The sequence below is a fragment of the Microtus oregoni genome, unplaced genomic scaffold (assembly GCF_018167655.1).
Source record: "Microtus oregoni isolate MIOR12 unplaced genomic scaffold, Mior012 000077F_ref0000221, whole genome shotgun sequence".
Lineage (NCBI taxonomy): Eukaryota > Metazoa > Chordata > Mammalia > Rodentia > Cricetidae > Microtus > Microtus oregoni.
Genome location: NW_024544029.1, coordinates 1,464,597 through 1,490,936, shown reverse-complemented (window position 1 = coordinate 1,490,936; position 26,340 = coordinate 1,464,597). Strand labels below are relative to the sequence as shown.

At 43.0% G+C, this 26,340-nt stretch overlaps 1 protein-coding gene across 2 annotated transcripts in view; it reads left to right on the top strand.

Annotated features, from left to right (window-relative positions):
* The first annotated feature begins 898 nt into the window (after nucleotides 1-898).
* Dbx2 (developing brain homeobox 2) overlaps nucleotides 899-26,340 on the top strand; it is a 31,868-nt gene continuing 6,426 nt past the window's right edge. Inside the window, exons 1-3 of one of the 2 annotated variants that reach the window (XM_041642696.1) lie at nucleotides 899-1,435; nucleotides 14,560-14,655; nucleotides 21,396-21,583. In XM_041642696.1, coding sequence (XP_041498630.1) covers nucleotides 1,105-1,435; nucleotides 14,560-14,655; nucleotides 21,396-21,583 — 615 coding nt within the window. In that variant the 5' untranslated portion in view covers nucleotides 899-1,104. The remainder of the gene's footprint in view (nucleotides 1,436-14,559; nucleotides 14,656-21,395; nucleotides 21,584-26,340) is intronic. The other variant, XM_041642697.1, reaches the window with a different exon arrangement.

Sequence of the window (26,340 nt, the reverse complement as noted above, 5' to 3'; positions counted from 1 at the left end):
CTAAATAAATACATCTAAATTAGGGAGGAGAGAAAGTGTTAATTGGAGTCACAGTTGCAACACTCCATTGACAGTTTCCAAAATCAGAGGTTTTAAAAGTCTTGTAGTTAAAAGATCTGTCTCTCTCTCTCTCTCTCTCTCTCTCTCTCTCTCTCTCTCACACACACACACACACACACACACACACACACTTTCCATCTGACCATTCTCCGGAGACAAACAGTTAACTAAAGATGCTTCCCCTGCTCCCCCAGGCAAAAAAGAGCAGTGTAATTCTAACTAATATAGTATTTTCATCTCTCCCTCTCTCTTTAGAAAAGCACCCCACTGGCAATGGTTATGGAATAAGATCTTTTTTAAAAATTAAATGTCCTTTGTGTGTAGGTGCCTGCGGAGGGCATCCGTTGCCCTGGAGCTGGAGTTACAAGGGGGCCTGGGGACTGAACTCGGGACCTCTGTTAGAGCAGCAAGCTTTGTAAGCCACTGAGTCATCTCCTCAGCCCCAAGCTCTGCGTTAGATTAGAACTATAACATCATCTCTCTAGACTGAAGTTGTAGCCACCTCTGTCCAGAATCCTTAAAACGTGCCTTATTAAAAGGCATTGGAAACGAATTTTGTAAAGTAATCAAGAAAAACTGTTTCCTTTCTTCTTAAAACAGAAGTACCCATATAACCCATGTCAACATTTTCCACTGTCCAGCGACCCAGTTCATATCCCCTAAAAGTTCATGATAAACCAATACCAGAGAGCCCAGGGCTGCAGTACCAGGGTCAAGACTTGGCAGGCAGAGTGGCAGCGCCCCTTTCCGTCCCCTCCACGCCCACCTACCTCCTCGGCAAGAGTCCCCTCCCCTCGCTGGAGCCCGGACTCTCACTGCCCTCATTGTTGGCTGCATCTGTCACTTTGTGGGCAGGATGACATGAATGAATGGGCCGGACACACCTTCCGTCGTGGTGTGAAAACCCTGTTCTAATCTGCAGTCTGCTCCCGGACTCTGCCAGAGGTGCCGCTGAGGGCCAGGGACGCACCCCGCCGCCCCGGTCCTGTCCCGGTCCCTTCCCCGCGCACTTGCTCGCGGCTCCCCGGGCAGCGGGCGCGCATCATGCTGCCCAGCGCAGTGGCGGCCCAGGCTGGAGCCTACTGGGATGTGGTGGCGTCCTCAGCACTTCTCGGCCTCCCTGCGCCGGGCTTCGGCAGCCTGGGCAAGAGTTTCCTGATCGAGAACTTGCTGCGAGCAGGGGCCGGACCCACGCACGCACCCCCGCCCCTGCGTCCCTCGCCGGGTCCCGAGTGTCCGCAGATGCGGTCGCTGCCTGCTAGCCCAGTGCCGCTGAAGCTGTGCCCGGCCGGGCCCTACGGTGCACGCTGGGCCTTTCAGATGCCCAGCCGTGCTCCAGCGGACCAAGACAGTGCCTTCCAGCCCTCAACCCCAGGTGAGCTTTGGTCAAGGAGAACCTCGGCCCCGGGGAATCTCAGTTCTGGGAAACCTCAGCTCCGGAGAGCCTTAGTCCAGGGGAGCCTCAACCCTGGGGAACCTTAGCTCTGGGGAGCCTCGACTCAGGGGAACTTCAGCCTTGGGGAGCCTCTATCCAGGGGAGTCCTAGCCCTGGGGAATCTCAGCCCTGCAGAGCCCCAGTCCAGGGGAGCCTTAATCCAGGGGAACCTTAGCCCTGGGGAGCCTCGACTCGACCCAAGGAAGCCTTGGCTTCAGGGGAGCCTCAACTCTAAGAGTACTTTAGCTCCAGGTTAGCCCTGCCTCTAGCCCGTGCGCCAAAGTAGTCTCAGCCAGTGAGCCTCACGCAGGCACAGCTCACAGTGAGAGCTCGGCTGCCAGGGTGGCTGATCCACTGCAGCTGGCTGAGCTGGGGTGCATTTGCCACTTGTGGAGTCAGGAAGGGACACCAGTTCTGGTATCTTTTCTCTCCAACCCATCCAACCCTGTCCTTCCTAGCCTCCTTCTTCAACAGGTGGTTGGGCTACCTGGGCAGTTTGGTCTCAGCGGGGATACTCGGGGATTCTCCGTATTTCTAGCAGGCTGGCTCTCGTCCCCAAGGTCAGCACTAAATCCTGCGGTCGTCCTGGGACTTAGTGCCAGGGACTTTGAGGCTGTCTTGAAGGGGGTTTGAAGGTTTGACAAGTGTTTCGCGAACTTTGGACTCCCGATAATGTTCAGAGTTTGGATCTCTTGAGGTGTAAAGATGAAGGCGGGCTTGCCTCGTTATGAGCTAGCTGGTCAACTGCTGGATTGGAAACTAAAGTAGGAAGTTCACCTATAAACAGGAATTTACTGGAAAAAAAAGGCCACTTAATTGATATTTTAAATATTTGAATATATTGTACTTATATTAATTATATAAAAATAAATATTGATATTTATATTTTTACCGAATAAAACCAAACTAGTGGGATTGGGAGAGATACTGTTGGCAGCTGAGTTAAATACACGGGAAAGCAGAAGCCTGACACGTAAACAAAATCTCCTAGCGATTGGGAAACTGAGATCCAATAATAACTGGATTGTTATTATTATTTTTATTATTTACTGCGTCCTTAGATGATCTTAACTCATTCTTTTAATCCCTGTGGGTTTGTCCGGGATGGCTAACACGCCTTTCAGCAGTTTCTATTGTCCCCGCAAACTGCCAGATCAAATTTACTGCTAATGGCTTTATAGAATTGAGCGTGTTTAGAACCTGCCGTGGTCTTACACTAGGAATGGCTACTAACAGAATGGAACAAATGAAATTATCAACACCGGCCTCATTCACGCGGTATAGATCCTAAATGCGGAGTAAGCCTTCTGCACCCTGGGAGAGGAGCTAGCTCAAGCTAAGGCAAGGTCTATGTGCCTTGGAAGTGTTTGTGTGCCTAGGAGGTGCGAATGCAGCTCTTTCTGAAATATTATATATTAGAAATGTGTGAGACTGTTTCACATGACCACAAATAAGTAAATAATGTCACACAAATAGTATTTTTTTCAGGACAATTTCGTGATTTGTAGGTTTAGAATTGTGTTCATAGAAGTTAGTTTTAAAGAATTCTTAAGTTACTGGTGATTGACTTTTGGGCATGCAAAATTACTTACTTGTAACCTTTGTTGACTTTTCAGGTGTTAAGTGCAAACTGGCACAGATAGCTTAGTAACCCACAAAATCATTTCATATACATATTCATTTCACTCCAAATATTGTAATTAATGAAGAAGGGGTTTCCAACATTATTTATTTTACAAGAACGCATTAATTCTGGTATACTTATTCAAGTGTTCAATTGCAAAGTATGAGTTTTTTAAAGTAATTAAGAGAGCATAATTTAAAATACTCCACTATAGTTTAGATGTATGTTTTGCCAAATTCAATCCTCAATGAGGATTCCATTTTTCCCTAGGTTAATTTTAATATGAACAAGTAACCCTTTGTTTCAAAATGCATTTTTTTGTGAAGAAAGCATTCACTTTTTCAAGCTAGAAAAATATCTAAAGGTGTGGGGGGGAACTCTGTAGATCCGTGACCAAAAACTATGCTGCTTAAAACTGGATCTACACTCAAAAGTATGCAGTTTTCTGAACACTGCCTCCATTTTAAAGGGTGCCACCCTGTCTCTGTGAACGCAGGAACTCCTTCATCTAGCAGTTGCAAAGCTGTAAAGTGATTGTAGCTTTAAGGGTCATCTGGAGATCAGGTGAGGGGGTGTGGCTGATGTCACTCCCACAACTGGGGGCTGACCTCATGGTCTAGCCCATGCTGTGCAAGCAAATGCTATACCAAGGTGCATGCACGCCCATGACTGTCATTCTGTAGAATTCTTAGAGGAATTAGTTCCTCCTTCCCCAAAGATAACAATCGATCTCTTTGGGAAATAACCACTGTATCAGTTCGTTTCGGTTTCGGTCAGGAGTGGGGATTGAATTAAGGCCATAAGCGTGATAGGCAAACATCCTACCACTGACTCACATCTGAAACCCTTAAGCATAAGTTCTGAGGCTTTCCTTTATGTATTGACTTGGGGAAGAGTCATAAAATGTGATTGAAATAGTTTGAACAAATTGACTGTATTTATTTTTGTCAACCTTAATTTGTGGTCTACTCTAAATGAACCTGCAAGAAACTGCCACAGTTGCTTTATATAGATCACTGTCTACCGTCGATGATCTGTTCCACTGTTTGTATTTCCATATCACTTCATTATTTTGGTTATGTACTATCGATTGAACCACATAGCGTATTCATTCAGCAAAACTTGAGGTCCGTCATGTGTGGGGCTCTGTTGTAGGCATTAGCACAGTCACTGAATAGGCAGTGCCTATTTCTGCCCTTGTGGAGTTACAGTTCTCAGGGTCCAGTCATTTTCACAGTGCTTAGCTGCTTTAATCCTCATAGTGGGCCAGAAGATTGCTGTTGGCATGGCGATTGTTTTCCATGACAAAATTATTTCACTTGCTAATCTCGTCCTAAGTGCCACTTTAAATGTTTGTGAACTCCCGAAAGAGAAAAAAATAAAGCTCCCCAATCTTCATTCTGCTACCTCGGGTTTGTTTTGTGTTGACTCTAAGGAGACCTTGTAGAGTCCAACCAGGGGAGTAAACTGGGAAAGAAATAGGAAAGAAATATGCAGCCAGGCAAGGGCTCCATCTCTTCAGGCCAGGGGTGAGTGGGGAGCTTCATTGCCCCGTCCCCCCAAATCAGCAAGTTTGAACACTTTGGGGAGAGGCTCTGTGCAATAAGCTGTCAGCACCAAAGGAGCATCTCTGAAAGCTTAATGCTTATTGACAACAGGTAATAAAGAGTCACCTCTACCATTTATCTGAAAGAAAGATGTCTCCGACTTATTATTAGTGGGAATCAGGAGACTTTGGAAGTGAAATTCTAAATATTAAAGGTGATATCCTCAGAGTTCGTTATCCTCAGCATTTAGAAAATACTGTGTCTATTAGAATATTCATGTCTTTTTATATTTCAAAGGGGATCTTGTAATTTACAGAAGAAAAGAAAAAAATACAAATTTCTCTTAGTAATGAGAATGTCCTGTGAAATTTCAGGTTGATGGGTGAGCCATCAATTCTCTTCAAATTAAGTGTAACAAATAACTTCGCATCTTAATGATACTTGTTTAAAAATATTTAGAAAGCATTTACTTTCTAAAAAGTAGCTTGCTGTTTATTAAATCCACTTGTGTGCATTTAAAGGGATCAGAAAGCAAATGTTTATTCTGAGTAAGGGAGTTAAGCATCTATAAGTTGTCTTAACATACATGCTGTATTGTGTAGCCCAGAAAAGCAAAATTGGTGCTGCTATTTTTCTGTCACTCATCTGGGGCTACCTCTTGCCGTCCGCATTTAGGATGCTTTCTGACTGTTTCATCCAGAGAATTGTTGATCTCCCAATTCTTAACTTGGTCTGGCCTCCTTGCACTTGGCTCCTGCATTCAGAATGGTATTTTATTCTCCCTTCCTTGAGACACACCAGCACCATGACTCCATAGAACTGTTTCAGGCGTTCAGCAAAGAATGGATCAGATTTTATTGCTAAACTGTACTCTAGTTGTATTTTTAGCAAATTGAAACCTTGGACGGTGGACTGTTAATGATGCTGACCACAGCCAGGGCCACAAGAGCATGAGATGCAGAATGAGCCAAACAGCCCCACTGAAGAAGTTCCTTGCTCTGGTCATTGCCTCTGGTATCTTCTGTCAGGAATAACAGAGCCATAGTCTTAGTATGTCTACATATTTTGTAACCTGATTAACATGTCCTTGTAGTTAACATAAACATGACTTATACAACCCATGAAAAATTCTGAGCCCCTTTTTTTGCATAGTCTCCAAGTTAATCAACACTTTTAGGTTGAAGGGGCAGTCTTTATGATGAGTAGCCCTAACAGGTCCTTTACTCTTTACAAAATAACATCTGGCTTGGGAATGGTCCATGTGCATTTGAGTTGCTTCCAACCTCAGAACCTATGTACCTCCCATCAGTGAACATATGTGACTTTACTTGGACAAATGAATCTTTGTGTGTGTGTGTGTGTGTTTTGAAACTGAACATGTGTGATGCATGACTTCACTCTGACAGTGAATCTTTTTCTATTTTTTTTTATTTTTGTGGCTTTGGAGGCTGTCCTGGAACTAGCTCTTGTAGACCAGGCTGGTCTCAAACTCACAGATATCCACCAGCCTCTGCCTCCCGAGTGCTGGGAATAAAGGCATGCGCCCACCACTCTACCCCACTCCAACAAGTGAATCTTAATGGACACTAGTATGGGTAGCCATTGCTATTTCCTAACACAGTAGGGGTAAATGTGACAGACAAGTGTTAGTTCTGCTTTCCATATAGTTCCTACTTCAGGTATTTCAGGGTTAAAGGTCCAATGACTTGAATTCCTAGAACTTTTTGACTATTACACAGATTTTAAAACAGTATTCAGAAAGGTCACGACTACACCAGATAAGAATTTCACATGTGCTCAGCAACATGGATGGCCAAGGATAACCTTTGTCTTTTCCCCAGGGCTGGGCAGATGCTGTATCTCCCTCTTCTGTATCCATTTATGTCGGTTCCATTGTCTTCCTCCTCCTGTGCTGGTTCCTTTCTCTCTGTTTACTGAACGATGTTTGTTTTTAGCCAAGTAGAAATGATGGAGGCTTGTCAGTAAAGGTCTACTGTCTGTGCATAACTTCTGGTTAGTAACTGTATTCTAAATTTCTTTCTGATTTTTGGATGCAAAAGCCTGCACAGAAGGCTTTTAAATGTTTAAACCAGTGTGCCCCTCTTTTCAAGAGAGTATTACTTATTCTGCCATCTGCCTTTTAAGTTACTGTGTTTATTCTATTGCTGTGAAGAGACACTATAGCCATGGCACATTATAAAGAAAAACATGGCAGGGAGCATGGTAGTGTGCAGGCAGACGTGGTGCTGGAGCAATAGTTGAGAGTCCTACATCTTGCAGGCAATGGGAAGTTAACTGAGACACTGGACGGTATCCTGAGCCTAGGATACCTCAAAGCCCTCCCCCACAGTGACGCACTTCCTCATACAAGGCCATACCCACTCCAACAAAACCACACCTCCTAATAGTGTCACTCCCTATGAGAGAATGAGGGCCAATTACATTCAGACTACTACAACTATCAAATTTGTGTTGTTGACATTATCTATAACTTTAGAATTCATCTTATTTTCGATTTTGAAACTGGATCTTACAGCATAGCCCATTCTGGATTGGCTTTTTTTTTCTATTTTAGCTTGAACTTTTCTATTTTGCACAAATGTTTATCTTTGAACTCTTGCTCCTTCGGCCTCAGCCTCCTGAGTGTTGAAATTAGTCATGTGCCACCATGTCTGGGATAGGCAACTCTTCTTCATCTCCTCCTCCCTCCTTGTAAATTTGATTGACCACCTTTAAAGGTTTCTCTGACTCGCACTTCCCCACACCTCTGTAGACACACACTGTACACAACTCTCAAGTCAGTATGAACCCGTTTTCATTCAATTGCACCTGGCGTTTGCCGAGAAAAATAAAAAGGGAAATGGCAAAATGAAGCAATATGATTTTTATCTAAGAACGCTTGTTAGGGCTCTCATTTCAGACTTCATTAGATCATTCTTTTGTTTTATACACTCTGAGTAAGAAATTGGATTTTTGCCTTTACATATAACATAAGCTGCTGGACCCTTGTATGTTTTATTCCGATGTACTTTATTTTACTTTCAGTAATGTTTCCACTTTTAATGAAATCTCCACCTTTCATTCCTTTTAGCCTCCAGTCAGAACTTAACTTGGCAATGCTGAGCGATTCATCACTTTATATAAGGCTGCCATAACTCATTTCCTTTTTAATAGCATTATTCATTTTGTCAACCCGCTATTAGTTGTGAGTAGATCAGGGGCATATTTCTGGGGGTTATGTGAACAGTAAACCTTAGGCACTAAAATTCTCTCTGAAGTTAAAGATCAAAAAGCAGCTATAAGATTTTAGACCTTGGTTTCAGAACTATAGTATCTAGGGGAAGGAAAGGAAAAAAGGAAGGAAGAAAAGAAGCCACGAATGTTGAGCCTTTTGTGTATGCTCTTAAGTAAGTATTCCTGAGAGGGCAGTGTTTTTGGCTTTCTGTTTTGTGTGCAGCTATCTTGGCATCCTTAATTTTATTAATTCTAAGTGGTCATTCTAAGTAGAATGTGTGATATATTTCTACAAATTTTACCGAATTCTCCAGATTTCTTGTTTTTTTTTAAACTTTAAACCTTGAATACTTTCTAAATTAAATGTGCACTGGAGTAAGTTACTTTTGAACAAAGCCATGTACCTCGGCAAGAGAAGAAAGCAGATTTCTAATGGATGAGCCCAAACTGGATCTATGCGCATCCAACAACGCTGTAGCTACACTGAGTCTGAAGTCCAGAAAGTCCTGCATGTCTTGAAAGGACAGACAGTGTCGCACTTTGAGTTTACGACTTTTCTATAGGTGCTTTGCCTTACAGATAGAAACCCAGTGGTTGTTGTAGATGCTACATGACTCATAAAGTCCAGAATATTTACTTTCAGGTCTATGAACGTTTGCCAATCCTTCATCCAAGGCATAAATGGCAAGTTGGGTGATTATTTTAATGTGCTGTATCTTTATCTGAGCCCTAAGCAACTGCCCGTGATTTTAAGGCCTAGATTCAAGTGCTTCGTGTTCCTGATTGTGTACTCCAGAATGGTTCAAAATCAGAGCAGAGGTCTCAGGCAAGTGCCTCAAAAGCCATTTGTTAGGAGACAGAAAAAGAGGTGAAAGATGTTTCCTCTAGTTTAGCATAGGTAAAATACTATAAGAATAGCCCATGTCAGCGTTTTGTAGATTAGAAACAAGCAAGCAAACAAACAACAAACAAACAAATGCCAGTTACTCATTTTCCTTCCTTCTGTGGTCTGAGCTCAGCTGACAGTTTCTCCCAAGGTTGTGCTGGATGCCCATGGGACTGTCCCGAGGTTGTGGCTGGATGTCATGCTCCATGAGTGGCATGTCCAAGGTGCCATCCACATGACTGGCAGTTGACATTGACTGGTGGCTGGATGCTCAGTTGGAGCTTTTCATCAAGATTTGGATTCTTTCATATCTTGACCTTTTAATGGCATGGTTTCTGGGCTCTACATGCGTGGGAGACTTCTGAAAACAAGCCCACGTGGTTTGGGAGCTCTGGACCTGCTGGAGTCTCTCACTAAACTCGACAGGAAAGTTCTAAAACACAGCCCTGCTGGCAGCATGATTGAGAAAGTCACCAAGACCATCTGACGTTCCAGAGATGAATGAACAAAGCCTCTACTTCTCAGTAGTAGAAAGCCCATCAGACCACTGCGGCCATTTAAAACCTGCCAAGAGGGATCATGTGGTTCCTGTTGGACCCAGCTTCTGCAGTAGACCTGTGTAAGGATCGATCCCAGAGTGCTAAATAGCTGGAGTTCAGGATGATTGCCCAGAGGTGGCCTTCTGGGAGCTTCGGATGTCATTGTTCAGTAGTATTCTCCTATGCGACACCTACTTTGTTCTATAAAGGACAAGATGCTCCCTCAAATTCAGCTCATTTTCTTGGATCTGGGTAATTGACCATGGCGAGACAGCAGAAACTTGCTAGAATACAGGTCATAGCTGGCATGGATTCAAAGGGCCGAATCAAGCAGGTAGCATTTCACTGGAGTTATCGTCTCAGGAGCCATCCTCATACATGAAGACCTGCTGTCTTCTGCCTGTAAAAGACTTGAGGCAAACCCCAAAATGTTCACTTCTGTTGTTTCCTGACCACCAGAAAGGTAAGGGATGGACTTTCTGATTTCCCCGCAGAATGAAGGCTAAGTTTGCAACCAGATCACATGGATGGATTGGTTCACATGGGCTGGGCGACAACACCCATGTCACCTCGTTATAGGATGGGTAGTTTTTAGGTCCGACTGCTTTTGGCAGATTTGCCATCCTTTACTGCTTTGTCTTTGGGTCCGCCCTTGTCTATACAGTCTCTTCAACTGGGTGCTATTTTCAAGTCGCAGTGAAGGTTTCTTTTTATTCCAAGTGCCTAAGAACCTGGCACTTGAAAGATGTCATAAAAACTTTGGAAATTTAATTCTCCATTATGCTTTTTCTACAAGTTTTTGTTTGGTTGATTTTACATTTTGGCTTAGTATGTGATTTTTCCCCCCTTCTTCTCAAGGGCACATGCAGTCCACACAGATTGTGATGGGCTCCTGAGGTTTCTCTGAACTTTTATCCTTGTTCTCTGAGGCATCATCATAACTCAGTCGATACCTCATCTTGCAGGGACTGCTTTTGCACCATTTTAGATGGACGTTGTTATTCTCTATCAGTAACAAAGAATGAAAATAGCCAAAAAATAATTAAAATGGAATGCTCTAGACAATGAAAGTTTGAAAGTTGTTTTTCTGTGGTGGGGCTTATAGTTGTCTTAGATTGTGAGGTGCTTAATGCTGAGTCCATGTATGTATAGTGTTTTCTCTTAAGGGGATGCTTCATCATTAAACCAGCTGTGATTGCTTAACTAAACACTGAAAGTAGTCTTTGTGGTAAGTTTGTTTCTTCAAACGAGCAGAAAAAAAGTGTGGAGGAGAGGCTGGAGAGGAGACTGTGGTCCTGATGTAAATAAAATAAATACATTTAATTAATAAAAAAAGAGTGTGTAAAGAAGACTCATGAGTTTTGTGTGTGAATGTGTAGCTTTGACTTTTAGGATGTAGGTAGATGTCAGTTTATTTTATTCCAAAAAGTTTATTTTATTTTGTTTATTATGTAAGTCCCCTGAAGAAGCAGGTGTGTCAGTGTGCTGTGGAATTAGAAACATCCCACTAAGGCACAGTCCGAATGCTGTACTGCTGGACCCCAGGCCATTTGCTTTTTCTCATGGGAATCCTGGCAATAATAGCATTTTCTAGACTCCAACTCTTAGCTAGTAACTGCTCACATCCCTACCCTCCTAAGTAGTAATCGGTCCTTATGTGAAGATCAAGACGATTTATCTTGCTCATTTTTAGCATTTTTGAAAGGATTCAGTCACATTCCAGACGCCTGTCCCTTTGAAGTCCCGTGTCGATGAGTGGAGAGAATGTGCTACATTCATGACCAGCCCAGGGCCCGCACAGGACAAGTACTCTGCAAACACCATCACTGTGGTGACCAGCCAGGGAGCCTGCTGTGATAAATGGTGAACTAACGGCATCCAGCCTTCGGTGGCTGAATTGGAAATGTTTATCGAGGACCAAATTGCCCTTTGCTTGCCTTTTTCAGAGCATCTTCAAAGCAGTTGCTGAGGGCTTAAAGGTTTTCACACATCTGCCGGCCTAACACTGGCTCTCATCAGCCCCAGTTTGCTCTTTATTCACGACTTCAAAATAAAAAGCATGCTGCTTACAGATATGAAAGGCATAATGTCTATTTTCAACTCTGTGTGTTATTTTCAATGCTGCCCATGACCGTTCAGCTCTCCCGCCATCACACACGCAGATGGATTGGCACTTGACTTCTGTCAGAGGTGGAAAAAGAGCACTTAATTGGAATTTCACAGCAATTTCCACATAAACCAGTTTAAATAAGGTGTGTTTATGTATAGCAATCAAGAGCTGACTAATTCCCGACTAAGTCAGTGTGTCTGAGAGGTGATCAGAATGGCGAGAACACCCTGCACAATAGACCCGCCAGCCGAGTCATGTCGCAGCATAAAAGCCAGTTTCTATTGCCCCAGTTAGAATCACTACTGTGGATTTTGATTATACTGCTGTAATTACACATTCTGGTGTTATTTTGTTTACAAGTTTCAAATGGAGCAACGCATGGCAGTGTAGCAGACTGTTCAATTAGACCGTTTCTGGTCTAACATTAGGTCAAATGCTTTCAACTCACATTTATCACACATGAGTTTAACTGGTGTCTTGTCTCACATAAACTATTGTACTTTAACCCATTATTTTTCCATTGTTAAGGCTATATCTTAAGACCAGGAAACTTTTTTTTTTATTTATGCCTTGCAGTACTTTGTTCCATGTTCTGTATTTGAGCAGAACCCAGATGGTCATTCATACATAGTTTTGATGCTTCCAGATCACGTAGTAAATGTTGTACTTTATACATGTAATTGCAATGCTGTTAAATTTTTCTTCCTTTCTTTTTTTGACCTACTAAAAATAAAGAAGAGCCTAAAGGCACACTAGCCATGATTAATTATGTAAAGTATGCTCATTTTGGAGAGGTGGTAAGTTAATAGAAATGTTTGGAAACAAACTCAAAGATGCCCATTTTCTACCTAGAAATACATTGCCATTTTCAAAGTACTTCATATATGCATAGTGGTAGTCGCGATGTTATCTACTTTAAAAAAAACGGTTTTTTTAAAATTTCATACATGGCTACTCTATTTGCATCATTACATCATCCCAGCCCATACTCTCTGCCTTCAACCGCTCCCACGCCTCCTCTTTACCTCTAAATCTCATGACTTCTTTAACTACTGTGATATGTTCACACACATATGCTGAGTCCCTTCAGTGCTCATGTGTGAGTCTTTACGAATGGCCGTGGGATTGGACAGCATGTCCCTAGAGAAGCCCAATTCTCTCTCAGCGGCTGCCAGTTGCCTTCATTTGTGAGATTTTCCCCATCCATGTTGGAATGCCAGCTGGTGTCACTATGCAGGTCTTGTGTAGGTGACCACATGAAGATTTCATGTACTTCTCTTATAATACAAAATGTAAAAATTATTTATTGTTTCTGCGATGCTTTATGGTCAACACTGGAACAATTTGTAATAGTAATGAAGTTATTTTTTATGATGTTGAGAAATCAAAGTAATTTGTCATTTCATGTCTTTGCTTAGTTACAAACACTTTATTTTCTTTTAGAATTTTATTTAAAAAGTAGAGACATTGAGATCTCTGCCTTGTGTGATAGGAGGGATAGGTACTGATTTCTAACTAGTTTACAATTTTACAGCCCCCGCCTTCAGGATTCTACAAATACCATAAGTATGTTTTTGGAGGGGGCAATCTTTTTGTCTTATCATACCTTTGAAAGAAATTTGTTCAAAAAAATACATGCTGCTCTGGCTGGTAAGAGTGAAAGCCTGAAAATTCTGTGGTTTTTAAAAGGGTGTATAGACATCAACATAAGACTTCCTGGTGTGATCCAGAAAGGGAAAGATATTGCCACATGATGACAAGGGAAAATAATAAAAAATCTTTATTTTCATGTTGAGATTTATATCTCAAGGTTATCAATCTCAAAAGATACCATATTCGAGTGTGTTCTGGTGAGCAGAATAAAGTTACTGTTTTGTCCCTATTTTTGTAGAATACCAGGAAGAGTTCCTGTTCTTTGTTTTAAAGACCATTGATTCAATCCTTAAAATTTTGATTCTTTATGTCAGGTAATACTGCTACGCACGTCAGGGTAAAAGCAGGTGCTTACCTTCAGGAGATGGTGACCTTGTATTTATACTGGACTAAATGCACTTTGTTAAAGGACGTGGTTTGTAGATGTCCTTTAACCAGACTTGGCACTTAGTTCTCAATAATAATAACTATTAGAGTCTACAATAGCTCTCATAGCTCTTTTTCTGTGGAGTTAGGAATGGAGTTCAAATTTTTTTTAAATATTATATTCACATAAGGTGATTATGATGTCTGGGATAGTGTAGTCAAAATGTCAGAACACTACTACTACTACTACTACTACTACTACTACTACTACTACTAATCCCTCATGACTGTTTAGACACTCAAGTCAGCCTCCTCCCCAAACGTGCAGGATCCCACGACCGTCTCTTAGCAGCTTATGAAGCATGTGCTGTGTAAACTGAGCAGAAAAGAGTTAGGGATGACTCGCTACGGTGTGAACATGCTTCCAGGCAACTAAATTTCCCTTTTGTTTTTACATACTTTCAAACAAGTGACCAAGATCAAAAGCAATACTTCTACTGAGGAGCTGTTCAGTAGTTAGCTCTTACCATCTTGGGAATCCAGTTAACTTCACCTTTCATATCACGTAAAAACGAACATGGATGTGATATAAGCTCTTAAAAAAAACCAAGTACTTAGGTTGTTTCTTGGTAAGTAGAATGTTTAGAACCATGCCAATTAATATTGTAATTCTTAGCCGCAAGAGCCTCTTGAAATTCAAATTAATTTGATCTGAAGATGTAGTAGCTACTCGTGCTAGCCATATTTGAGCTTGGCGATTACACTTGGCCAGAAGCTGTCACACTGGCCAGAGCAGGTGCCTTCGTGTCCATCATTGCAGATGCTCCTTGCACATCGCTCCAGTGTGCCTTGTATAAAAGAACAGCCTCTATTCATTATTTGTAATTACAACCACACTGCCTTGGGTCTTTCCACCGCATCCTGCAAATCCTGAGGAAAGTATTTGGCAAGAACTTTGACACTTCAAAATGACTTTAACTTCAGGTTAGAACCGAGGTAAGGTTCGGCAATGGAGTGCGTTTACTCAGGGCCTTGGGGAAAGCTGGAGGTTTGGAGATTGTGTAAATGGAACGGTTAATCAATGAGATCAATGTTTTCTCCGCAGTGCCTTCCAAACCCTTCCTTCTGAGCGCCCAGCCATTCTACTCTGCCTGCTGCGGTGGGTCCTGCAGGCGCCCTGCCTCCCCCACAGCTTTTTCAAGTAAGTTTTAATGCTTCATCAGCAATGCCTCAGTTATTCTGTAAACCAAAGCAGCAGGATTTAATGTGCTCAGGGAAGCTAATTGGCAGTGCAGTGGCAAGGAGCTAATGCCTCACTAAAAATCACAGCGACCCTATTCAGGAGGTTTCCAGAGATTATCAAACCTCGGCACAGTGAGCGATTGTGAGAGGGTTTTCGGCGACCCTAAGCCCGGAGCTGACACGCCAAGGCAAGGGCTTGTTTTCCATTTGGTATAAAAGATCTTAGAGGGACCAGTTTGGCTCTTTCTGAAGCCTGTACCGCACTCGGTTAAAGAAGAGGGCAAAGGAAAGTGGGTAAAGAGTGCGCTGTGCGCTGCTTCCATTCGGCTTCAAATGACTCAGTCAGTCACAGGTCTAGAAAAGAATTAGAAACTGGAGATCATAAAGACTGGGTAAAATATTGTCTATCTTCTTAAAGAAAGTCAGCAGGCTTATAGGGAATGTTTTCAGGGAACTGGTCTCTAAACGTTGTGAAAGAAAAATACGTTTGTGTCTGGGAAAGAAGAGGAGAAACCAAACAGAGCAGCGTGTTGCATGCAGGTGTCTTGGGGGTGTCGGTAAAATTTACAGGCGGAGGGTGAGCTGTAGAGTGAGCCAGGCAGTGGAGGCCCGAGGAGACACACAGGTACACAGCTACGCCAGGTAAGGGTGGAGTGAGGGCCAGTCCCAAGCCACAGCCCCGTGACTGTTTCCAACCCCCCCCCCCCCCCCCCCCCGGCCTCTTATGTGTTCTTGTGTTTTATGGATATTTCAGGAGAGCAGTTGCCCCACAAAATGACTCCCGACAAGCGAGGCAGCAAATGCTGGGGTTTAATGAGCTGCGGGCTTCTGAACGTCTCTTTAGGGGGCCGGTACTTTCCCACAGAGCCCTTTACACGGCTGGGACGTGGCTACAATGGGTGACAGACCCGTGACCAATCCTCACTTTTGCTGGGCTCATCCACACGCGACCTCACCACGATTTTTCACTCTGCAGATGAACTTTAGGGACCATTTCACAGCGAGAGGGCTTGGGCAAGGGTCATTTGTCCTTTTGTGTGGTCATAAAGCCAGGCTCTGTGTGTCAGCCTTTTTCTCCGGCTTTGCATTCCAAGTGAATTTCTGGACACCATTTAAAGCCCTTCACTGAAAACTAAAGCGCTGAATGGAACTGACTTTTATAGACTCATTCCAGCTCATATTCCCATATAGCCCTGTCCACCTGAAAGGGGATTTAGTGCCTGAGCTGACTGTATACAGGGGCTCGCTGAATACACAGGGCCCATTATCAACTGTGGCGATTGTTTATTAACCAGGACGGATACACTGCTATTTTGGCAGTGACCTATTAATTGTAGATTTAACTAGAAGGCATTGAATTTGAATAGTGAGAGAGGAACCATGACGAAACCTTTTACTCTTCCTTCAAGGTGGTCCTCTACCAGGGCGACTGAGCACTTGTGCAAATTAAGGCAGCATTTATCACCAGATATCAGAGTGGCAGGCAAGAATGTCTGGAGGAGACACAAACCCAGATGCTGAAAATCCCATCTCGGGGCACCTTTGTTTATTCATGGTGTCTCGCACTTGGTTTCCCTTGCTCCCTCTTGATGTCTTTTACTTTAGAAAGTTGCCGGTGCTACTGCTCAGGTGTGTGGAAATAGACACAAAGTTTCACGTGATAGGGATGTCCCGGCATGTATTTATTGTATAGGGGTGTTTTAAAAGAGTCTCTAATACATAGAAGTTTGGGCCAGTTTAATAAATAGGAAAAAAAAAAGCGTCAGACCAGTTTAATGGAGCACGTCCTTCTCTCAAGAGCTCCAATGATTATTTTAAGCAGGTCCCGCTTTCTCTCCGTAGCTCTCAGTCCTTCACACTCTATGCACTCTGCATCGCTGTTATAAATGATGCTCATCCCTCAGGGCTTGAAGCCCTGTGTTTGTGTTGGTAAAAAATAAATAAACACATGGCTTGAACGATCAGTGCTGTTCAGATTAAGAAAAGTCCACGCTGCCCTTGACTCCTCTGTCCTCCTGATGCTGGCCTCCTGAAACCATCGAGAGGTCCCGCATGTGTTTTTAATAAATGACGCTGTATCACATTATTAGTTATAACCCCAAAATGACTATCTCATTTTCCTGTTTATAATGTTCATTCACATTGGCAGTCACTAATAACGCGGTGGGATCTTGCTGTCCATAAAAAATTCCACAAAAACAGCCGTGATGACCAGGGCCCGGCTAATGAGCTTTACATCTGAAGGGCCCTCTTACTAGAGGAATTTACTAGGTTTTCTTTTTTTTAAAAATAATAAGTGTTTATGTTCAAGTTGCTAAATTATTTTCCATTGCAGCAACGAAAAGGGAGAGAAAGAAAATGAACCGCTCAAGTAAACTTGTGTCAAGTTTCCGCTTGGACAGCCAAAAGTCGGTTTATACTAAAAGTTTAACAAGTGATGAAACTGGTGGCTGCCATGGTTGCTCCACCGCGTTGACTTCGCTTCCTCCCGGAGCCCAGGATCGGGGCAGCGCATCTGTAGCTAAGCCAGGGGAAGGCCTTCTCCACGCACAGTCTGATTCATTTGTTTCGTGCCGACTCAGGTTTTCTTGACTCCTCAGATTTAGCCTTGACTCCTCGCTGCAATGTGGAAGCCATCATCCGCCTGGTGCCCTTCTCACATGTAGTAAACGGTTTAATAGGCTGTTTCAGCACTGTGCTAAAATGCTGAGAACAGTCGAGAAAACTGAAAGGCACCAGTCAAAGCCGGCCCCTCCCCTAAAGCACTGCATGGAAAAATCTTTGATATTACATTCATAAACTTATTTTAAAAAAATAACACATTTTCTCAGGTAAAATGAAAAGGGAATTTGTGGAAATGATGCAGGTCATGGCTCTTTTTAAAAAGCTACCTTAAAAAAAACCCTGAAATCTTAATTGGGGAGGCTAGCAAATTGAGTTAATTAGATAATTACTCCATTTTTGTCTTTGAGTACCCAACTTGACCTTTCAAGAATTTTATGCCTTAGAAAACAGAACTTCAGTTTGGAGTCAACTTTATGTGAGTCTGAGCAGAGAAAACCTGTCGGCAGGACAAACTGCTTAGCCTTTTCCTAGAAACTGCGATCATATTGGACATTCCTAGCTTATTATCACCTTTTCCCCTTGTTAAAACTTAAGGGAACCTTATATCCACCCCAGGTTTTAGTACAGCATTTTGGGAAGGCAGCAGGGAAGCTTTGCTTTTACTGAGTGAATGTAGATTGGCTCTGGGTCTCACTATCAAAGATGGGAAATGCTCTGATACTGTTGCCACCTGACTTGGGTGTTGGTTTACTGCTCTCTGCTGGGGTGATGGGTAGTCTCAGGAGATTTCCCAGAGCTGTGTAAACCTAGGAGAGACTGACTGCAATTCCCAACACATATATACACACGAATGTAAAATATCTAACATATGTAGAGATTTAATTTAGCCATTTTAAGATCTTCAGAGGGATGGAACTTTTTTTTTTTTAAATTTAGAAAGAGGCCTGATTATACCACTTGGAAGATAATGGAATTTGTTGATACTCTGAATCTAGGTAGTGACTTCTCAAAAAGGATGGAGTGGTGTTGCCCAGATAAATGACATTCGGTCAGCCAAGAAGAATGTTTGAGGGACCAGAGACTCAAAACTACAGGCTTTCCAGGTTGATGACTTTATTCAAAGCTCTCGAGAGGCAGAGGCAGCCTCAGAGTTTCAGTCCTAGGGTGCAGTCCCTTTTCTGTCTGAGTGCTCAGCCTAGATGGTAATGGTGGGTAACTCTCAGTTTTGTAAGATGCTTGTTTATAACCCGTTCCCCAAATATCACATGAAGTCAAATAGAGGTCTACTTATAAAATCCTGATTTTCATTTCTCTAATCAAGTGCTCTGTACAGACTAGGAGAGGGGAGGGTGAACTCGATAGAGCCAAGTGGGAAAAAGTATAAAGCTGTGTCAGTGTGTGTCTGCAGAATGCAGCTGGGGTGTGGGCCTTGCTTTAGCCATAGGCTGAGCAGAAGAGAAGACACAGTTCTTACTGGACTCTGAAAGGCTCAGAAGGCCCATGACTGGTTTTGGAGACCCTTTAAAAGGCACGCCGGGTAGTACAAACCAAGCTAAGAGGAAGACAGATAGTAAAAGGCCTCTACAGTTACCACACCCAACTTGGTGAAGGTTAAATTGAGTAAACTCATTTAAGTCCAAATCCTGGGTTTTATGGATGCTTGAGGGTGGCTTTTAGAGCCTACTAGAACAGGACAGACAGACCTACAGAAACCATACAAACACAGGCACACATATGCACAAGCGCATAGATGCCCACAGGCATATTTGAAAGTAGTGATGAGAGGTCTCTCCACTGAAGAGAGTATTGAAGGACAGAAGCCCGTGGGACAGGGCGCAGAACAGTTAGGGACAGTGCAGCAGGAAGACAGAGCCCCGTAGACAACACCCCACCCTCCTCAGTAGAGGAAAGCCGGCATCAGATGCTGGCCACTTGGAGAGTCTTGTATCAAACACATGAAGGTCTCTCCAGCTCTGAGAAGTTACTGAGTTCGTTAGGAAGCCAAAAGAGTTTTCTTTCTCAAAGGACGGTTGGTAGCCTTCAGCTTGAGCTGTCCTGAAAGAATCTTACGTTTCTCCTGAGAATCTGAAGCTATCTGGAGGCAGTGTTGTTCCCTACACTGCTGCCTCTGCCTTCCTCACAAAGCCGTGGGGGCGGGGTGAGAGTTAGCAGTCTATAGACTGGGTTTTAATGTGGAAACTAAACAAGGCTTCTTAGAAGTGGGCTGGGCTGTGTGACCCTCGGGTAGCCCACATTGGGAACAGAGTTTGGAATGAAATGTGGCAAGGTTAGGGACCACAGGAATGATGCAGGAACTCTGCCTCCCCTAAAGCCTGCTCCAGGGATTGCTTGTTTCTACTTGAAAATGAATTACTCGTCCATACGTCCATACTTCTATTACTGTCTACCTTAGGGCTTGCTTTTGCCATTCTGTCCTTCCTCCTCTGTGTTTTTACCTATTGTAAGCTTGGTGCATACTGGTGGTTGGGGCACATATCCCTTGCAGAGCCGAGTTAGCAGCTTCCCAGGGATGGGTCAGGAAGACAGAGAGGCCAAACCTCACATGGACTCCTGGAGCATTGTTAACAGAAATGGGCTGTGTTGTGTTGCCAAGGTAAAATGACATGTGGGTGAGATGTGGTATGGGGAGTGGGGGTGGGGAAGGGTATCCTTTGGGTTTGCCATAGCTTTTGCTTGTTCATTGGTTGTTCCTGTTCATTTTAGGGCACCAAAACCTGAGAAACTGGGTCCAGAACTTATTACCTGATCTTAGCTATGGGTCTAATAGGTCTGTTGTTCATAGGGTGAGATCTAGTCCCAGTCCACAGCCCCCAAAATGTTAGAACTGCACCTGTAGATCATCTATAGGAAACTTTGTTCTTTTTTTTCCCCTAAAAATTATTTGTTAGGGAAAATCTAGGGCCCTCTCTTAAAAGTTTTAGGGATATTTGAATGAGACTCATTCCCACATTGCTAGTTGGCCTTTCCTATTCTTGTATGCATGTTTGTATGACTGTTTGTATGTTGTTTATGGTCTCTCCTGCCCTGTTTATTGCTGATTGGCTAGCTGGTATCTCAGTTTCTGTGGCTCTTTGTATGTTGTCTGTGGTCTCTCCTGCCCTGTTCATTGCTGATTGGCTAGTTGGTTTCTCACGTTCTGTGGCTCTTTGTGTGTTGTCTGTGGTCTCTCCTGCCCTGGCTATTGTTCTGTTGCTCTGTGCTGTCTGTGATGGTCACGTCATCTCTCTGTCAGAGCCCGTGAGTCTCTGCTCATCAACTGTGAGCACCTTAAGGACAGCTTGGAGTCATCTCCAACCCTCACTCAGTGCCTGTGCAGCGCCTCTGCCAAGTTGTTCCCCACTGAGACATAGATCCAAGTTTAAAGTGTAGACAGTGGGCATGGATTTTATGTCCACATTTCTGCGATAGCTCACAGTAGTTAGTGTTCACGTTGGCCCTTTCAACTGTTTCTCCTTGGCGCTCTTACCTGGTTGTAAGTGCTGTGCACATCTTGCTGCTATGCTTTAAAACATACACGTAGTCCCTTCTTTGCTGTTATTTGTCCTTAGTCTTCATCTTTAATGGGTCCTCAAGATTTTATCCATTGGGTAGTTTATCCATTTCCTTAGGTAGTCGCCATTCTCTCCTAATGTTGAATATATTTGGATACACTGATAGTTTGGATACAGTAATAAACCAAGGGCCCTAAAACACAGAGGAAAGAGCCAGGGTGAACCGAAAACATTTGGGTGGCATCTGAGCTTTGTGTCCTCAGCATAGAATGGGACTTGTGTCACCCAAAGCACCTTATCTAGGCAGTGATTGGTGTGGCATATATAGGATCCACAGATGGACCAAGTGAACTATCAAGGGGGAAGCAGATTCTCGGGACTCTTGATAGGGCTGGGCATTGAGCTATTTTTGTGCTGATTTATTGACTCCTTGGAGCATCGTTCCGTGACCAGCATTTATCAGGTCCTCAAAGAACTCCAGGACCTGGAGAACATAAGCAGCATAGCTCTTTCGGTAGAGAGAGAACAGTCAGCCACGGTGCTGACTATGAGGTGCGAACACTCAGAAGTCAGAGGGGCCCCTCTTCTCTAACCCTGCTGTCCTTTTCTATCTCTCTGCCAGGAGAAGAACATGGGCTGCCTCTGCTAACCCAGGACTCAAATTCCAAAGCACGGAGGGGGATTTTAAGAAGAGCTGTGTTCTCAGAGGACCAGAGAAAGGCTCTGGAGAGAATGTTTCAGAAGCAGAAGTACATCAGCAAAACAGACCGAAGGAAACTTGCTGTCAGCTTGGGACTGAAGGAGTCACAGGTACCCACGAGGAGGAAGACACCTCCTATTCCTGGTTCCAGCATGGTGCAGCTTGTTCTTTGGCATGAATGTCTTGTGCCAGGCGTGGCACTGTGCCCCCAGAGTGTTCTCAAGTGTTTGTTCTGAATTTTCAGTGGGTGGAGACACACAGGACAAGTCCTGTGTGCAGACGACTGATCCACATGCTGAGGGCAAGGCTGAGCCACCATCTTCACTTTTCTGAAATGAAGGGAAATGTCGAGGATGCAACATATGATTCTCATCCCCTGTTCTCGTGTGTGTGTGTGTCAGTTTGTGTGTGCTCATGTGTGCACATGTATGTGCATGTGTGTGCATGTGCGTGATCTTTATACCCAGAGAAACAGACTAAATAATTATCTTCAAAAGCTGTAACCAATTTTCCTGTCTTCCTTTTCACTTTTAATCCAAAATCAGAGAGTGAATGTGAGACTCCTGGGCCCCTCTAGATGGGCGTCCCTTAGTCTGCACCTTCCACATCTGCAGCATCTGGACCTTCCTTGTTCACTAACGTTCCACACAGTTGTGAACATAAATTTTGAGAGTGAAGAATTCTCCCAAGATGGCCAGTTAGCTCAAAGAACGCTAGCATTTTTGTGTTTCATCTTCCAAATGAACACCCTCATTCTCTGAAATACTGTCCATCTTCTGGATGAAGAAAGTCAGAAGACTGAATGTAGGTCCAGAGCCATGTGGCAAAACTGTTTGGGATCTAGGTTTCCCAGACAGCCTTAACGTTGAGTCACCATCTCTGCCGCTGTGTAGGGTGTTTACCATACAAGGATGTCTTAGAGTTATGATTGCTGTGATGAGCCAGCAGCCTGAGAAGGAAGGGGTTTGTTTGACTTACACTTCCATATCACTGTTTACCATTAAAGGAAGTCAGGGCAGGAGATCAAATAGGGTCAGAACCTGGAGGCAGGCGCTGATGGAGGCCACGGAGGGGTGCTGCTTACTGGTTTGCTTCACGTGGCATGCTCAGCCTGCTTTCACCCGCTCAGGGATGGCCTTATTCACAATGAACTGGGCCCTCCAACATCAGTTGCTAATTAAAAAAAAAATACCCTACAGGCTTGTCGTCAGCTTGATCTTCTGGAGGCATAAGACTCTCCTTCACTGAGGTCCCTTCCTTTCAGAGGGTTTATAGCTTGTGTTAAATTCACATAAAAACACCCAGAATCAAGACATCAAGCTGAAGGAGATGATGGTAGTTGAAATGCAGCAGGCTCTCCGCTTTCCAAATAGAACCACATCCACCAGGATGTCTTGAATTGCTGTGAAGGAGCTGAAGGGTAAAAGACACTGTGTCAAACATGTCCTAGTGTGGGAAATTCCCCTTACCCTTGATTCCTTCCCCTGGAGAAATTGTTTGTTCCACGAACTGCCATGCCATTCCCGATGCTTTCTAGTCGTAGAGAGTGGGATGTTGTATGGTAGAGGGTGATTAGTTCATAGCCTTAATGGATTGCTGTGCATTTAATGAGGCTCTGCAGTTTTGCATATGAGCGGATCAGTGGCTGTATCTCCAGGGTCCACTTTGTTGTAACCCTATGCTGGGTGGGCTGTTACACTCTTCGCATTCCAGGGAGTTACCTACCCAGTGGAGGTTAGATAGCAACCTTAGGGGGCTTGTTTGGACTTGTGAGACCATTAGAGGGGCTGGGTCAGTAGTTTGCAAAGCTGTTTATGGAGTTGCAGCCTTCTATGTTTCTCCCATGTCTGGAGACAGCAGCCTTGTCAAGGTCCACAAACCCAGGAAGTCAGGTGACAGACTTGCTTGATGGGCCTCAGGGTAAGTGGCAAGGACCTCACTGGGCTCTGCTGGAGTACCGCAGGCAGAGATGAGAAGACTCAGGGTCACAGGGGAGAAAATAACATGGGTAGAAATTGCAGGGAGCCCAGGGTTGTCTGCAGCTTGAAGCAGATGCTGAGAAATGGATGGAAGGGGTTGCATTCCACCTTGCTGTGTGCTGGGTAAGTGTGACCACCTCTGACTATATGTGCAGCACTCTACAGAGAAGCTTGATATCAAATCCCATAGCCATTAATAATCTACCAGAAAGGCTACAGTCTCTCCACACCAAGGAAACCAATGATTTTCTTATTTGCCTCTTAAGCCTAAGCACATAGTTTCACTTAATTTTATTTACTTTTAAATTCAGATAATTCAGAATGGATTTTTTTGTTGTATTGAATTTGGAAGAGCATTTAATAAATAAATTAGCATTTTATTAACTTCCATGCTTATCAGCTATGGGAAACTGGTGAAGTAAGAGATGAAAGCCCATCTCACTTTTCTCCTGTTGGAGGGAGGCCGCTCGTTGGTTCCTGACTGCTCAGTCCCGAAATAATCACACAGAAACTGTATTAATTAAATCACTGCTTGGCCCATCAACTCTAGTTTCTTATTGGCTAACTCTTACATATGAATTTAGCCCATTTCTTTTAATCTTTGTATCGTCACGTGGCTGTGGCTTACCTGCTAAAGTTCTGTCTGGCTCTAGCCAGGCTACATGGCTTCTCCCTGACTCCGCCTTCTTCCTCCCAGCCTTCAGTTTAGTTTTTCCCATTTAGCTCTGATCCCCTATAGCTCTGATATAGGCCCGAAGCAGTTCCTTTATTAACCAATGATATTCACTGCATACCGAGGGGAATCCCACATCACTCTCCAATCCAGTTCAATTATTCCTGCTATTTATAAATGCTTCTTGGTTAAATTTACTGAAATACTAGACTTTTAAAATAAATTCATGTACAGGATGGATATGCACAAATTGCAATTATGCTCATGTTTGCATGATGCTTACCAGTGATCCAACATTTGATGTCCTTTAATGCTTGCTAGGATCCTATGTTGTGTCCGCTATTCATTGTGTTATCCTTACTTTACAAAAAAGTTGGCACTCGAAGTGTTTATGTGTGTGACCACCTATATACACCAGTGCAATGGGCTCTGTGTGTCTTTTTTGGCTTCTCACAAACCATCTCTACAATGATGATCAAGTAGTAGAAGTGGGAAGACCTGATAACCCCTCTTAGCCCGGGTTTTTCAAGGCCACACACCATCCCTGTCCCCAGCTGATAGATGAGTGTAGTACATTTCTGCCCCTTGTGTAAACAGATCTATTTAGTATGAGTTCTTTGTACGTGGCATCTGCAGCATTCTGTTAATGGAGAGTCTTCATCCTGCAGTATGTGTTTCTGCTCGACTTTGCTGGATCATCGTTTCATGCTGTAACTTGAGCCAATCTGCTGATGACAATCATGTGCATCTCTCCCAGCTTTGGCTGTCATGATTAAGATAGTTACATGTGGATCATTCTGTTCCTTTTCTCAGTGTTACAGGGTGAGTCCTTTGTGTCTGAGATGTAGATCTTTTCCTTTTTCTCTCACGTGAACCTCATTACACATCATCCTGTAGATACACAAGACATTCCAATATCTGAGTTACTTCTGGGTTTCAGCATTGTATTTCTTTGTGTACTTAAAAGATAAGTTTTGGCCTGGCGGTGGTGGCACACGCCTTTAATCCCAGCACTAAGGAGGCAGAGGCAGGCAGATCCTTGTGAGCTTGAGGCCAAACTAGTCTATAGAATGAGTTCCAGGAGAGCCAAGGCTTCAACAGAGAAGCCCTGTCTCAAAAAAAACAAACAAGCAAAAGAAGTTTTGTAAGAGGGAACCAGAAAAAGCATTTGAGAGTTAAAATGTCCGTGTATATATTGCAAATTCTAAGAGATTAAAAGTCTTCCAAAGAGTCTTAGATAAACCTAGATATTGATTTATGTAAAATTTCTGCTCATATGAGTCCATTTATTGCAAACCCTTTATTTTTTATTACTTTGAAAAGCCTTATCAACCTTATAGACAATTGTATTTGTTAATTTTTTTATTTTTAGTTTGATTTTTCGTAGCCACCAGAATTTTAGAGGCTTTTCATAATTTATTGGAAATGTGAATTTTTTGAATTGGCTTTTTTGGTTGTTTATTTTCCACCAGTTGTCATTTTGTTGACATGCAGGAATTATTTTGGATATTAATCAAGATATTTAGAATAATAAGATTAGTTCCACTTTCTTGTTACAGATATTTTAGAATTTCTTTCCACACTTGAGTGTTTCTTTATTGTGGTAAAATATGAATACAAAATAAATTGTCTTAACCTTTCAAAGTCCTAATGTCAGTGGCACTATGTGCATTTACACCGTCACATAGCTGTTACCACAGTTCATCTCCAGAGACTTTTCCATCCTGTAACACTGAAACTCTGTGTCAGCTCTCAATGTGTTTTCCCTTCCCTACCCCAGGCCCTGCCAATTACCATTCTCCTTTCCATTATAATTTAGAGACTTAAGAGTAAAAGGCTTTTGTACTAGTGGAATCAAGCGGCATTTTATTAATTGGATTAATTTACTTAACATAATATCTTCTCGGTTCATTTATATTGTTACAAGTTTCAGAATTACCTTTCTTTCTAAAACCAAATAATATTTCATTATATGGATGTACTATATCTGCATAACTGTTCATCTATTGATGATCTTGATTATTTTCAATATTTGGATATTCTAGATAATATATATAAAATGTTTGCAAATATCTCCCTTTGCCTAATATTATACAAATATCTCCCAGATTCCTACTTTTAATTTTTGAGTATTTTGTTGTTTTTTCATTTGTTTATAGTGTGTTCATTTGTACAGAAATTTCTCAGTTTTATGTAGCCAGCTCTGATTTCTCTG